Genomic DNA, 13869 nt, shown 5'->3' with positions numbered 1-13869 from the left:
CTTTTACCATCCCCTGGATGAAATGAGCAGTTAACTCTTATGCGGTGGGCACAGTCTGCCGCAAGGAAGGACTTTTCAGTTTTCAGGTGTGCCGTTTAGGACAGTGAGGCCCAGGCAATTTAGCAAGAAGGGGGAAGCAATTTTTTTTCATCTGTAGAATATATTGCTAGTACATAGTATTTTTTGCTTTGCAACGGTAATTAAAGTATGATGGGAGATTGATTACAGAGGGAAAATGATAATTTTGAGATACAGTCAACTTTGGGAAAATGGATATTCTAAAAAGAGCTGACTATTTTTAGAGTGATCACATTTGGTTGTGTGGAGTCATCTCCAGATGTATATCAATGGGGTGTTAGTTAGAAAGTATTACATTCTATCATTACAGGTGGAAAGCGTAGTGCTGAACAGGCTGGAGCAGTCAATTAATGGGTACGATGTGATGTTAAAATCACAATCTACCACCAGGTTAAGGTATTTTTAGTGGAGAGTAGTTGGGTGGGATGTTCGAAAAAGGGCGAAGGGAGATACTTTAGGTGCATATTACCTCTTTTCATTTTTACAAAGAGAAAAATATTTAGTTCTCAGATATGTATATCTGCTCATCATTGCTTTTAGAAAACCTTTTTTGTGTACTTCAGGCCAATTTTCAATTATAATTTTTGAATTTGAATTTCAATTCAGGTACATTAGCTATTATGTAACTCAGAAAAGTAAGAGTTACCTCAGTTGCATTCACTGAGTTGCACTGATGTATCCCTAAAACTTCAGAACCATAACAAGGAGCATATCCATGGTTATAATTCTCCAATCCAATAGTTGCCACTGTAGAATGTATTTATTTTAGGCATTTATATACAATCAACAATTTATACAGCACTTTACTTATTGTACATTCACATCAGTCCCTGCTCTCAAGGAACTTACAATCTAAGATTCATTTCTCATGCACATACTTACATACATACTAGGGCCTTATTACACAGGAGCTAACTAACCTATCAGTAGGTATTTGGAGTGTAGGAGGAGTATCAGAGGAAACCCATTCATACATAGGGGAGAACATGCAAACTCCATAAAGAGGGTGTCCTCCAAGAATTTAAACCAAGGGCCCCAGTGCTACAAGGCAAATGTGCTAATTATTCAAGCTATTGTACTGCCTCACATTCACAAATGGGTCCAGTAATGTTGTTGATTGTATATGATGGGTATTATAAATTTGTGCACACTCTTAGTAGGTTAGAATATTAAAGTCGACATCTAGTGTATTAAAATTTCTCTAGGGTTTTATTAGACTTTATGGGTATTGTACCTGCTGTGTACATAAAGTTAAGGGTGTACAGCTGACCTTGTGCTGGTAAAGGTGGTTAGACCTTGTGCTAGTAGACTTACCTTGCAGAAGAAATGAGTGAATCACCCTGCTGAGTTTAAGATGTAACCTATTTATACTTAATCTTTTTTTATTATGATTTCAACACAATAAGGTACAACGTACATGATGAACCATAGAGACAGTTATACTGTAGGCCCATGTAATGTTAACAGACACATACCTAAGATGTGACCTATTTAGAGCCGGTAGAGGGTTATCTGATTGCCCTTTTTCATTTGTTCTTTTTTATTATTGTTTAAGTTTTCTTCTCTAAAAGACAGCAGCTTAGCATACCAGTCATAAAGTCTGGAATCTGCAAAGCATAAGAAAAGACAAAAGAACATCCCGTTATACTAGCTGGGTGCTTCTAAAGAGAAGGCTAAAAAATTTATATCATCTTCTAAACACCAGCCAAGTGTTCCATTCACCACCCCATTAAAAAAAACATTATAAATAAAAGGGTTTTGTCCCATGCTAAGCTTCCTCTTTATCAAATAACCCTAACATCTATCTTTAAATACAGCACATTTTCATAGTGTGGCTTTCAGTTGCACAATTAATTTATTGATCAAAGATTCTAGGAGGTTTCCATCCTCCAGTTCCCAAGTCTAAGTGGTTTTTCTTCAATTTAAGGGAGCATTGTAAGAGATGATATATATATATATATATATAATATATAAATATATATATATATATATATATATATATATATATATATATATCACTTTTTATACATGTATTATGCCTGCAGTGCATCTGCATTATAGAATGGGCCTCTATATATGGACTTCTGTCAGTGTCTCTCTGTATTTTCCAGCCACATTTCTGAATCTAAATGCATATTGGTTTTATTTCCTCGGTATTGTACACTTGAGCTGCAGTAAATTGTTTCAACATTCCACTCTCTAGAGAAATCATTGGAGAGTATTGCAGTTTTCATAACTTTTAGCATTAAGTCAAATCTGAACAGTCTAAGAATAAAATAAACTTTCATGAGCCTTATCACAATGACAAATAAATTGGGTCATATTCTTTGTCATATATTTTTAATTATAACCTTCCTAATCAGCCCTGTGAACAATATGACAGTTTATCTATAGAGTGTGAAATGAAAATTCTTTGTTTTTCAAGTACAGGCTTTTAAGACAGGAGGTGTTCTAATATTGTATTAGTATAGTGAAAATGGAGTGTTTGATCCTCTGAATATTAATGTCTTGGAAAGAATATCATAAAGAAAATTGAATTCTCTGAAGTGACAGAAACCTTATTCAAATAGTTTTGATTAAATGAAAGATAGTCACACAATTGAGAGGAATGAATAGCATTTCAGTTCCGAAGTGGCTTTTAAAATTGAAGAAGTTGGGGAGAAAACACTGTGTCATTAGCAAAGTAATTAGACTTCCAAACATCTTTAATTAGTCACTGTCTTTTAGTCTGATGTCCTAAATTGTTTCATTGCATGCATACAGTATGGCTTATCTTTCATTTTTTAAGTGGGAATATGTTTTTATTTTGCATTTGAACATATTTACAGCTATGAGAGACACCAGTGGTAAACGTGTATTTGAAAACACAATACAAATAAATTATAAACAGTAGTCTGAAATTAAACATAAATGTAAATGTTTCAGTGGTACATTACTAATACAAAGTAAAGGAAAATCATATGCTCAATCTACAGCAGCCTTTCTCAATCAGGGTGCCACAAAACTGTGGGTTCCGTGACGTCCTGGTACACAAAGGCATTCTGATCTGACCAATCACTCGATCCTCCGCCGAACTTTGGTAGTTTGAGAGCTTATCTAAGACAGCTTTGTGCAGATCAGAGGAAGGGGGAGGCATCTTTCAGAGTGCTGAGCTCTCTGCCTCCCCCTACAAGGCAGAACCAGCATTGCAGTACCCAGCAGTAAGTGGCACCATATTACACATTTTAAAAGGCTGTGTTTGTATACTTGCATTACTTTTAATTCTGACCCCCAATCCAGTATGATCAGAACTGCTTTTTAGCTATTGTTCACAAATGCTGCAAGCAAGTAAAAGACTTAAATAAAGAACAATCAGTGCAAAAAACTGCCACCATGCAATTAAAATAAATGAAATGTCCATAAAGTCCAATGTAAGGCTACAAAAAGTCCATATAGCACTAGGGCAAGCCTCCTATAATGGTAGTAGCAGACCTCTGTGTAAAATAAAGAAGAGAAGAAGCGTCTCTAAGTGCAGTATAGAGGTCTAGCGCATGCTCTGAAACGCGTAGCTTTGCATGCTGGTCCATGTACGTCATCACACTGATGCCGACATCGTGCCTCAATGTGCATTCCAGGCGCCATCTTTAGGAGACTCCACATGACAGCCTGCTTCTCTTACTTCCACGATTCTCTGAGCGCAGACGTGGCTGTCATAGCAAGGACACAGCCATTCTCCCATCTTCTTGAGCCTGCTTTATACATGCAATATCTGAGTTGTTCTACATTTGTTACCCATTAAATTTACCTATACTGTACTTAGAGGTGCTTCTTCTCTTCTCTACAAATACTGCAAGGACTGCCACTCCTCTGAAAAGTGATCCATGTGCAGAACACTTTTCAGAGGCATTTGACAGTGACAGGAGATGAAGAGGCAATATGTTACCTCCTGCTGTCTTAACCCCCTAAATGCAGCACCATTGCAATGCTCGTGGTTGCAGGGCAATTGCAGTGTGCCCTCATTCATCTGGAGTATACGTACTGTCGTGGCCACAGCATGTGTATGACCTTTGCAGGTAAAGGGGGAGAAGTTGGGGTCAGCAACAACATGTCTTAACTGAGTGGCCTATCCCACAACCTCACATGTGAACAAGCTCTTGGTTCACAACTTCAAGGCTGTGTGCTGCATGTAGGGCAGCCCATTCATTTCTGTGGGCTGCCCTACCTACAGGACAGATATCACCAACCCTTCTTTTAAAATCATGCTGCACTAAAAATGGACAGCTTTTACAAATGCTTGGGGGTATATTAACAATAATGGCACCCCTGTGCATCTGCTACAGAGCAGTACATTTGTTTATGTGTTGAGAATGCACACAATTTTGTGAACAAATCAACACAGTACTGGTAACCAAGCCTCAGACTGGGGTATTTGTCAAGGGTGCCCTGACTGGAAATAGAAACACTTACGGCTTTATTCTGGATAGCTGTTTTTATTATTTGTACTTTGTATAATGTCAAATATAATTTAAATCAGCATTCTCTATTCTTCTAATGATCCTCAAATAGATAATATTTCTTAAAGATGGCAACAACTTGCAAAATCATTTTCATATCTGCCATTGCCATACATCATTAGCAATCCTCTAGGAGATATGTTACAATTACCATTGTTATTCATAATATATTTATTGATTACATGAAAAACGACCCAATGAGTGGTCAGTCTAAGTGTGTTACTCATGGAATTCCACAAGGTGAGAGAATGATCAACAGAGCTATGCTGTTGTTATCCACCCAAACCTTTGTGATCAACTGAGTCATTAATGAGCCAACTGTAAATGATGTATTTAGCTTTAAAGTTTAACTCTAGGATAGGCGAATATGTTCTAAATACAAGTCATGTGTATGTTTACTTGACTATTGGCATACTTTGTGTATTTCTTACCAGTACTGTAGTGTAAAACCTTGCCTCTATGCAGAAGCTTTCTGTAATACAGACCAGTCACTGCTGTTCTATCTTCTTGTGCAGGATGACTGATCTTGTATCCCCCATGTAGTTTCTGAAGGCAGCCTGTAGTGAGTGGACTTGCTGGGTTCCACAGCTCTGCTCACTGCACAGGCTATATACGACACAATGATTATGTCACTGTTACTTTTACAAGGTGATATCTGGGCTTGAAAAGGCCTTTGGTGCACACTAGATAATGTATATATTGTGTGGCTATTAAGGAATATTTTAAATGAACGTTTTTGGTGCCTGGAGTTCAGCTTTAAGACTGCTGTTGTCTTTTTGATGTTTAAACATCAACACAATATTGTCTTTAATAGTCCAGATAACCCACGTGTGCCCAAATTTCTACTCAGTTTGGAAGAAATAAAAAAAAAAAATCAAAGCTTATTTTTAACTTGTATTCAAGTAGCCTATAACATTTAGGAGCATATGTTGCTTTCATTGAACATTCAATGTTGGTTAATTTTTCCCTATAATTTAAAACATATGCGCCTGAAAGATTAACCTGAAGTGAATTCTTAGTGAATGTCACATTGACTTCTTTCTAAATTAGAATCAGAATCAGAATCTAAATTAGAAATCAGAACTATATGCTAATACTGTATAGTATGGTAAATATTTAACATCTTATCTCATATCATCTGCTGCATTTTCTACTATATTTGTTTATCATTATAACTTAATCATATGGTTAATATTTGGTGAGTCATTTTTTAAGATTTCTTTAAATTTCTTATGGTATACATATGCAATTGTATTATAGGTTCTAATTTTTTAATTGCAATCTTCCCATATTTAAGCCTAAAATCATAAACAATGAGTACAATTATAAAATATAGTTAACTCTTTCCACGATGTATATTGCAGTCCTTTATACTTACTATATGCTAGTTGACAGTTCTTTATAATACTGTTTCAGTTTTAAAATAACTTCTTGTTTTCTGTTTTTTTGCAGTGAATGTTGGTGGACATCTATTCTTCTTGCTGCTTTAAAATATTATTTTTCCTTCACTTGCCACAGGTTTAGCCCATATGAATGGTATAACCCACACCCTTGCAATCCTGACTCAGATGTTGTGGAAAACAATTTCACCTTGCTAAATAGTTTCTGGTTTGGCGTTGGAGCTCTCATGCAGCAAGGTATACGATTCAGCCTATTTTATCACATGGGCACCATGTCCCACTATTTGCTGGGGATAGATCTAACAATGGTACAAGATGCTTGCATGGGTGCCTCTGTGCATGTAGCAATATTCAGCTTGACATTCATAATGATGCATCAAATTGCGGGCATCATCTAATCCCACTCAGTAAATTGTTTTCAGAACCTGAGAAATGTTCTTACATACATTACCATGACATTTTATTCTAATCAAATGTAGGAACATTTCATGAATCAACAAATTTCCATTAACAAATGCAGAGTATGGCTTGTAACATCCTCACATTCTAACATCATTTACTATTTCTAACCTGTTATTTTAATTTTGTATCTATAAAAAAGTTTGTGTTTAGAAATATAGAATCAGAACATAATAAGCTATACTAATGGCAAAGTTACATAATTTAAAAAATAGTAGCAAACAATAAATAAGCACTAACACATTATTTAAATAAACAATTATAAGAAATTGTTTCTTAGAGAAATATTTTAAACCTAAAACTAGCAAACACATTTTTTAATAAAAAATATCAAATTACTAATGTAGTAACATCAAATGTTACTGTTTATACTGTATACAGTATCTTATCCTAGGAGGGACATATATTTATCAAAACACAAATATTTTGCACAAAGTAATGTGCTAAATTGTTTCTGCTGGTCTATCAATAAATAAAGTAATATCTATAAGTGCTTTAAAATACTTACAATCTATGTATACAAAAGTTGATATATATGTATATACAGAGAAAGAGAGATTGAGAGAGAGGGAATGTAAAATTAAGAAGTATACATGATAGAGGAGACCCGTACATTTCTTGCTGTCACCTCCTTCTCAGGAAACGGTGGGATATGGTGCTGGACTTGACGTTACCTTGGGTACATGACACTCTGCCCCCAACTGGCACTTTGGTACTGTATTAAGTCTGCCAAGGAGGCTGCAAACTTTTTAATATTGGGAAACTTAGGTTATGTGCTTATTTATATTTTTTCTTCTTGTATTTCATTCAAATTATTTCTAAAATGAATAAATGGAAGAAAAAATATTCAGTGGCAGATGCATATGTCATAAAGATGTATATTTATAACAACAATATGGATCAGCACTAGCATTAATTATTTCCAAAGTGCTACTCAGAATGCTTTGTGCCTTGCACTGCTGTATGAAAAATGTAGAGCTCTTTGGTAGGATTGTCTGTCAAACAATTATGAAATAGTAAAATGAAATTTTAGATATTATAGGCTTTTTCCGTACGCAATAATCATTTTAATACATGTATGAGCTATGTTAAGCTATAATTTCATCTCAAATAGCTCTTGTAAAAATACAGCTAACATCTTAAATTCTTGGGGGACAATGGACCATCTAGATTTCATTTTACTTAAAATATTTGTGTGACAAACTATTTTTTAATGGGTCTAAAAATTGTTTTGATTTTTTTCAAAAATAATAATGATAAGCTAAGTAGATATTTCAGACTGCCTATTTAGCACTTTCTAGATAATCATTGTTTTTATTTAGTTGTTACCTTTTCCTTAGCTGGTGAAGCACCAAAGTGTTTTGCAAGACATAATGCTACTTTTTTTTTTTTTTAAGGAAAGCATATCTGATTTTTAAAGTTTGCCCAACATTTTATTCCACTAAATCCTTTTTTGCATTATAATTCATTATCTGGCATTCATTAATAACCATTTTAAGAATGGTTATTTTGTCGTTTTGTTTATTTAGTATTGTATATTTTATATTTAATGCTAATAATTAATTTTCATTGCATGGTTAAGGTTCTTTTAAAGCAGAACCACATGACAGTTTTTCTGCCATTGTTTTCATGCCTGCTATGCTGTCAGAAGAATCATGTTACAAACTATGCTTCATGTGTGGCACAGTCAGAGCACTGACTTGTTCACTGAGATACTACAAAGTTTATCTGGTTGGATGCATTAATTCTTGGTGCCAACAGCTTACTCCTACCATTTCTAAACTTTGAGCTTTCAACTCCAGGTACAATTTTTATGTTCAATCTTTTTATTGGAAAAGCACAGAAGTTACATGATACAGTATAAAACCGAAGCTATGTAAAAGTGCATTATAGACCACATTAATTTATATGCTGTATACTTGATGTAATGAAAGATGTATATAGATAGAAAGAAGGAAAAGGGTAGGGAAAAGAGGGGAGTTTGAGGAGGTGCAGGTTGGTCCAGTGAGCTAAGAGAGGGGTATGATATTAGTGTTACTGTTTATGAAGGTACCTATTAGGTTTTAGGGCAAACTGACCCTCACAGTTAGCCATGCCTTTGACTGAACTCTTAACCTAAAAAAAACAATTACACCTTAAAACAAATGTATACTTAATATCCAAAGTTTAGCTGCCTAACATATATTAATTAACACAATATGTACTGTATTTAAATCCAAAACATTTTTTCCTGTTTTGAATAGAAGGAAGGTTCATTTCTTGTTAGTTTTTTTTTGTGTTCCACTGAGGATATTTCTTTTCCTGTCCTGGGGTAGCAACACAAAATGAAAGGAAATTTTCCAAACATGAAGGTTGTCAATGGAACATTTGTAACTCTGGCATATATCACCCACTGCTGCTTCTGTTCACTGGATTAAACTAACAAACTAATGGCATGGTCAAATGGTCAGGTCTAGGGTTTAATAAGGGTCAGGTCTAGGTTTTAATAAGTGATATTATGCATTCACTAATTTAGTGATCTTCCATCAGCTATACAAGCAAAAGATCAGCTGCAGAATCTTGTGCTAAATCTTGAACAATTCCTAACATTGTACTGTATACCCAAAGAAAGACTAAACATGTCAACTTTTTAATTTCAATTTAAAGCAGTAGCAAACTGAAAAAAAAAAAAAAAAAATCCCCTGCAAAATAATAGCATAATGTGCTAGTATGCATCATTATGAAAGACTTACCTTAGAACAAAGTCCTTCAGTGGCACGCTGTCAGTGCTTCCATCTTCACCTGGTCTTCCTTTAAGATTCACAAGCTTCGGCTGTTTGACTTGCTGAGCTGCGATGATGTGACTCCCGTGCATGCACACGGGAGTCATGGCCACCACACGACTCTCTCAATGGATGGCACTCCGCTGCACTGGTGGTGTCACTGGCTGCTACTATAGTAAATATCTCCTAAGCGGTGCATGTTTAGGAGATATTTACTGTACCTACAGGTAAGCATTATTTTAGGTTTACCTGTAGGTACAAGTAAGCAGGTAGGCTTCACTACCACTTTAACATCAGCCAACAGTAAAGTCAACTGTATTCCTTGATGTCAGCAATCACTAAAATCTGAAGATTTTCTTTGAAATGACTATCACTTAGCAAATTAATTAGTTTTCAACTCCAGTATAAAGGTAACAGTAGAAAGTGTCCAGCCTGGGATGTGTACTAGCCTGTCTTCTTCTTACTTGAGAAAACTCACAGTCAGTTTAGGTACACATACTTTAGAAATATCATAACTCTCCTAACACCACTTCTGCTTATCTGCGGTGCTCCATTGAAAGCAACATGAGCAGGAGACTAAGCAATGGAGCTCAGAAAGTCCTGAAGGAGGAGAAGCAGCAGAGACAGTTAATGCAAAGGACAGCCTGGAACCTGAAAATCACACTGTCATTGTTGTAATGCTCTGCAGTGCAAGCTTATATTAGGATGGGGTGGAGAGAAGATTATAAAACTGGCAGCTGAAAAAACACATTTTTTCTTTATTTAGAAATGTTTGAACTAACACATATTTGTGCTAAAATTGGTGGGCATGTTCAAAGGAGGCTGTGGTATGAAAAAGTGTTATAGAGATAAAATGATAAATACAGTATGCTAAGTAGGGATTGTTAATAATGAATAGTAAACTATGGGGTACTTTATTAGCTGAATTTCAAAAAATGAAAAATATCATACACTTATTCCCAATTTTCAGCTTCCTTTAACACATGAAAACAATATATCAATGTCATTTGTTTGGCATCCCAACCTAACAGACTGTGCGAAGCAAAACAATTTACTAAATTTTTTTTTTCAGGGGGTCATCTATACAGAATAAAGTGCTACAGTGGGGTTGATTTACTAAAGGCAAATAGACTGCTCATTTTGAAAGGCAAGCTTAGTGAATGAGGTAAAGCAATGCTGACTTCCATCATCCAATCATCTGCAAACAAAAATTATGTTTTTTTTTTATTTTCCTTGCACATGACTAGATTGTTTTTTGGAAAGTGAAATTTCACCACATTCACTAGGCAATGAAGAAAATATCCTTTTAAAGAAAACAGCCTATTTGCTTTTAGTAAATCAACCCCAGTATGTCAAAGGGGTTTCTCCTACATTTTATAGTAAAATATTAGTACAGCAAGTACTAATTAAAATTACCTACTGGGTAAAATAGAATTACAAACTGTGTATTGCTATTTTTGCCTTTATGGCACCTTGTGTGTTGAAAGACCACTTCTTCACTGCTTGAAGACTGCTGCAGGTATTCCACATTTCTGGGTATGTTTCTCCTTCAGAACACCATGTTTTTTTCCCTTAGCTTGTATATCACTATAGAACATACAAGACGGCAGGAGGAATCACAGTGCATGGTGGGTCAAACAGATATTTACCCCAATGGACTGATCAAATGCCTGCAGAAGCTGGTGAACAGTGAAGGTGGCAATTTAAAAACTTCTTTTGGCCGATATTGTGTTTGATTCTATACAAGTAACCCTGAGCTGAAGATTCACTTTATGCAACCAAAACCACAAAACAAGAAATGCTTTTTCGGTAGCATTAACTACATCAGCATATACAGCATACCATGTGCAACACACCAGATAAAATACAGCTAAACTACATAAGTTACAACTAGTGATAAGCCAAATTGCCCTGGTTTGTTTAAAGCAAGGTTTGGAAAGCATCAAAGTTTGGGTGCCAAACCCTACCCCCTTTGAAATCAATGGGATCAAAATCTGTCAAATTTAAAATGCCAATTTTCTGGGCTAATAAGTAACGGGGTGTCAATCAAATAACGTGAGGCTGGGCACTGCCCTGGGTAGCATGTGCCAAAGTGAATTTATTTTTTAAAAAATCCATTCAGCCATGAGCATGATTTTTTTAAATGCTTAAAGTGAAACATAAAAAAGTCCAGTTCCTTTAAATAACATCTCTGCCCTTTTCCTGTATGTGAAAGGGTGCATCTCTGGGATGTACAGAAAGCTATGCAGTAGCACTGACACGTACAAAAAAAAATATTTTAAATTGCTGGCTAATGACATGTTATTGACAGCGTATATAGGGTCTGCTATATATTATGGGGGACATTTGGAGGGGAAAATGTGCTTTAAAAAAAAAGAAGAAGCAGGCAATGCATGCCATTTGCCAGAAATTAAAACTGTATATTTTTTTTCTTTGTAAATGGCAATTTTGCTGTAGCACGTCCTACAGCAAAAATAAGATTTTGTAATGTCCCCCCAAAATACATAAATGCATACCAGATCCTTTGGTTTGATATGAAATTCAGGGGTACCTCATGCAAATTTGGTACAGATTTTAAGGAGCACTCCACACAAAAAGCAAAAAAACTAAAAATCAATACCAGACCCTTAATAAGAGCAGGGGGTGAGTGTGCGCCCCTTCCCAAACCATCCCGGGTCACATGCCATCAAAATGGGGTGTACCCTGGCAAAGAACCTCATCTACATGTTAAGAAAGACAGGGGCCTCATCCCTACAATGGTGGCCAGTGGCTGTAAGGATCTGTGGGTGGGGGCTTATCAGAATTTGGCACCCCTTTTAATAATAGAGGCCCTCAGATACCACCCACGATGTGAATGAGTATGAGTAACCATACTCATTCACACAATGAATTGTAATCTAGAAATAAAGATATGCAAACATTTGACAAGTCCTTTATTAACCTCCCTGGCGGTATTCCTGAGTGTAGCTTGGGGTAAAGTTTCAGCACCACAAGCGATAACCCCGAGCTAAACTTGGGAATACCTTGCAGCGTTGCTCTGGGATCTCTTCTTCACTTACCTTGTCCTGCGCTCCCACGATGTCCCTCCTGCAGTGTCCCCGGCAATGTCCTCCAGAGGATGTCGGCATCTGTCTTCTGGGTTCCGTTCCCTGCGACGTCGGGACATACGGGGACGAAACTGGCGGGAAATTTGAAAGTTGTAAAAGTGACATTCACTGAATTCACTAAAATCACATAGTATAACATTACTGTATCAAAGCATTTCACATACATTTTGTCCCTAGTGATTTGTCCTGTGCCCTGCCTGCATTTTTACTGTTCTTTCTGCCTGGAAACTGAGAAATGTCCATGGTGTCCAAAAAGCGTCCCTTTACGTCAAAAGCGGTTTTAGACCAGCTAGAGAACAGTGATAGTAAATTAAAATCACTTGCAGAATTGAGTAATAATGATTTGTGGGGAAATTCTTCAGACACTGAAAACGATTTTGCGACTTTGCTCAGTGATGTGCGAACTTGGTGTTCTATTTCAAATTTCAGTGTTTTTGGTTTGATTATATTATTTCATTAAATGTATTATTATATTATTTTTTTATGATTATTTATTAAATTATAATTTATGATTTCGTGTTTCAAATTTTAACATACCCGGGATGTTTACTAGACTCTTGTTCAGACAGATTTCAGTGAGTTATTCCTAAAAATTACAGGCCTACAATAAAAAAATACATATTTCCATGCAAAAAAATTTTACTGCTTTGAGCACAGAAATATGGACATAATCAGACCGCTAGAGAGGCTACAAAAAAAAAATCCCCAGAAAATGTCCATTGTTGTAAATACATTATCAATCATGATGCCCCCCACCCACCGACTTGCCAAAAAACCTTGACAGCCCAAAGCACACAACTGATCCTGATAGACATGACAGCTCCCCAAGCTGTCATCAACTATAGAAGGAATATACCGAGGATAGTGGTGACATCATTGACTAAATATGGCCATGGCCATATTTGGACAGTGATGTCAGCGCTATCCCACATTGTTGCTTAAACGTAGTGGGGATTCCCAGTGATATCAGTGGTTCCTAGGGAACCCTTGGGCTTCCATAGGAACTAGTGACAGTGGAGCTGCTTCTATATATGATTTATGGCTCTCGCCAAACAGGGGCCAAATGAGCTAGGTTCAGACTGAACAACTGGCTCATAACTAGTGGTAAGCAAAGTTTGTCAAAAATAGATATAGATTTAGATAAATATAAGGTGGGATATGGAGACAAAAATTATCTCCCTGTCCTTGTAAAAAAAGGTTTTACGGGTACCACACCCCTAATTGAAAATGTAGTAAGACCCTAACCAAAAAAGCTAATGGGGCTTTAAAGGTACCAAACCATATAAATCAATATCAAACATACACAAAATATGAACAAATAGTAAAAGAAAATTGAACACCTTTTATTAGGTTAAAAAAGCACCATCATATTGGAACATGACAGTCAAACACATAAATAGAGAATCATAAAATTTAAATATTGAAATAAACAGAACTACAATTAATAGCCTAGCCACAATGATTGTTACTGATGCCCAAGATGTAGGATAAACATCATGGGCATCAGTTCATAAATCACCGATAGCTACAGCCTAGAAGCATGAAGGCTTGATCAATGTAATCCTGAATA

General features: G+C 36.0%; 1 protein-coding gene across 2 annotated transcripts in view; it reads left to right on the top strand.

Annotated features, from left to right (window-relative positions):
• The window catches only part of GRIK2 (glutamate ionotropic receptor kainate type subunit 2), an 855383-nt gene that overhangs the window by 637862 nt on the left and 203652 nt on the right, over nt 1-13869 (top strand). For both annotated transcript variants that reach the window (XM_089665163.1, XM_089665154.1), the window contains one exon: nt 6090-6208. In XM_089665163.1, the coding sequence (XP_089521289.1) occupies nt 6090-6208 (119 nt within the window). The remainder of the gene's footprint in view (nt 1-6089; nt 6209-13869) is intronic.

The sequence above is a fragment of the Staurois parvus genome, unplaced genomic scaffold (assembly GCF_062004578.1).
Source record: "Staurois parvus isolate SC_StPar_1 unplaced genomic scaffold, SC_StPar_1.0 ptg000048l, whole genome shotgun sequence".
In the NCBI taxonomy this organism is placed as follows: Eukaryota; Metazoa; Chordata; class Amphibia; order Anura; family Ranidae; genus Staurois; species Staurois parvus.
The sequence above is the reverse complement of the archived record's forward strand: the minus strand, read 5'-3'. Positions and strand labels throughout refer to the sequence as shown.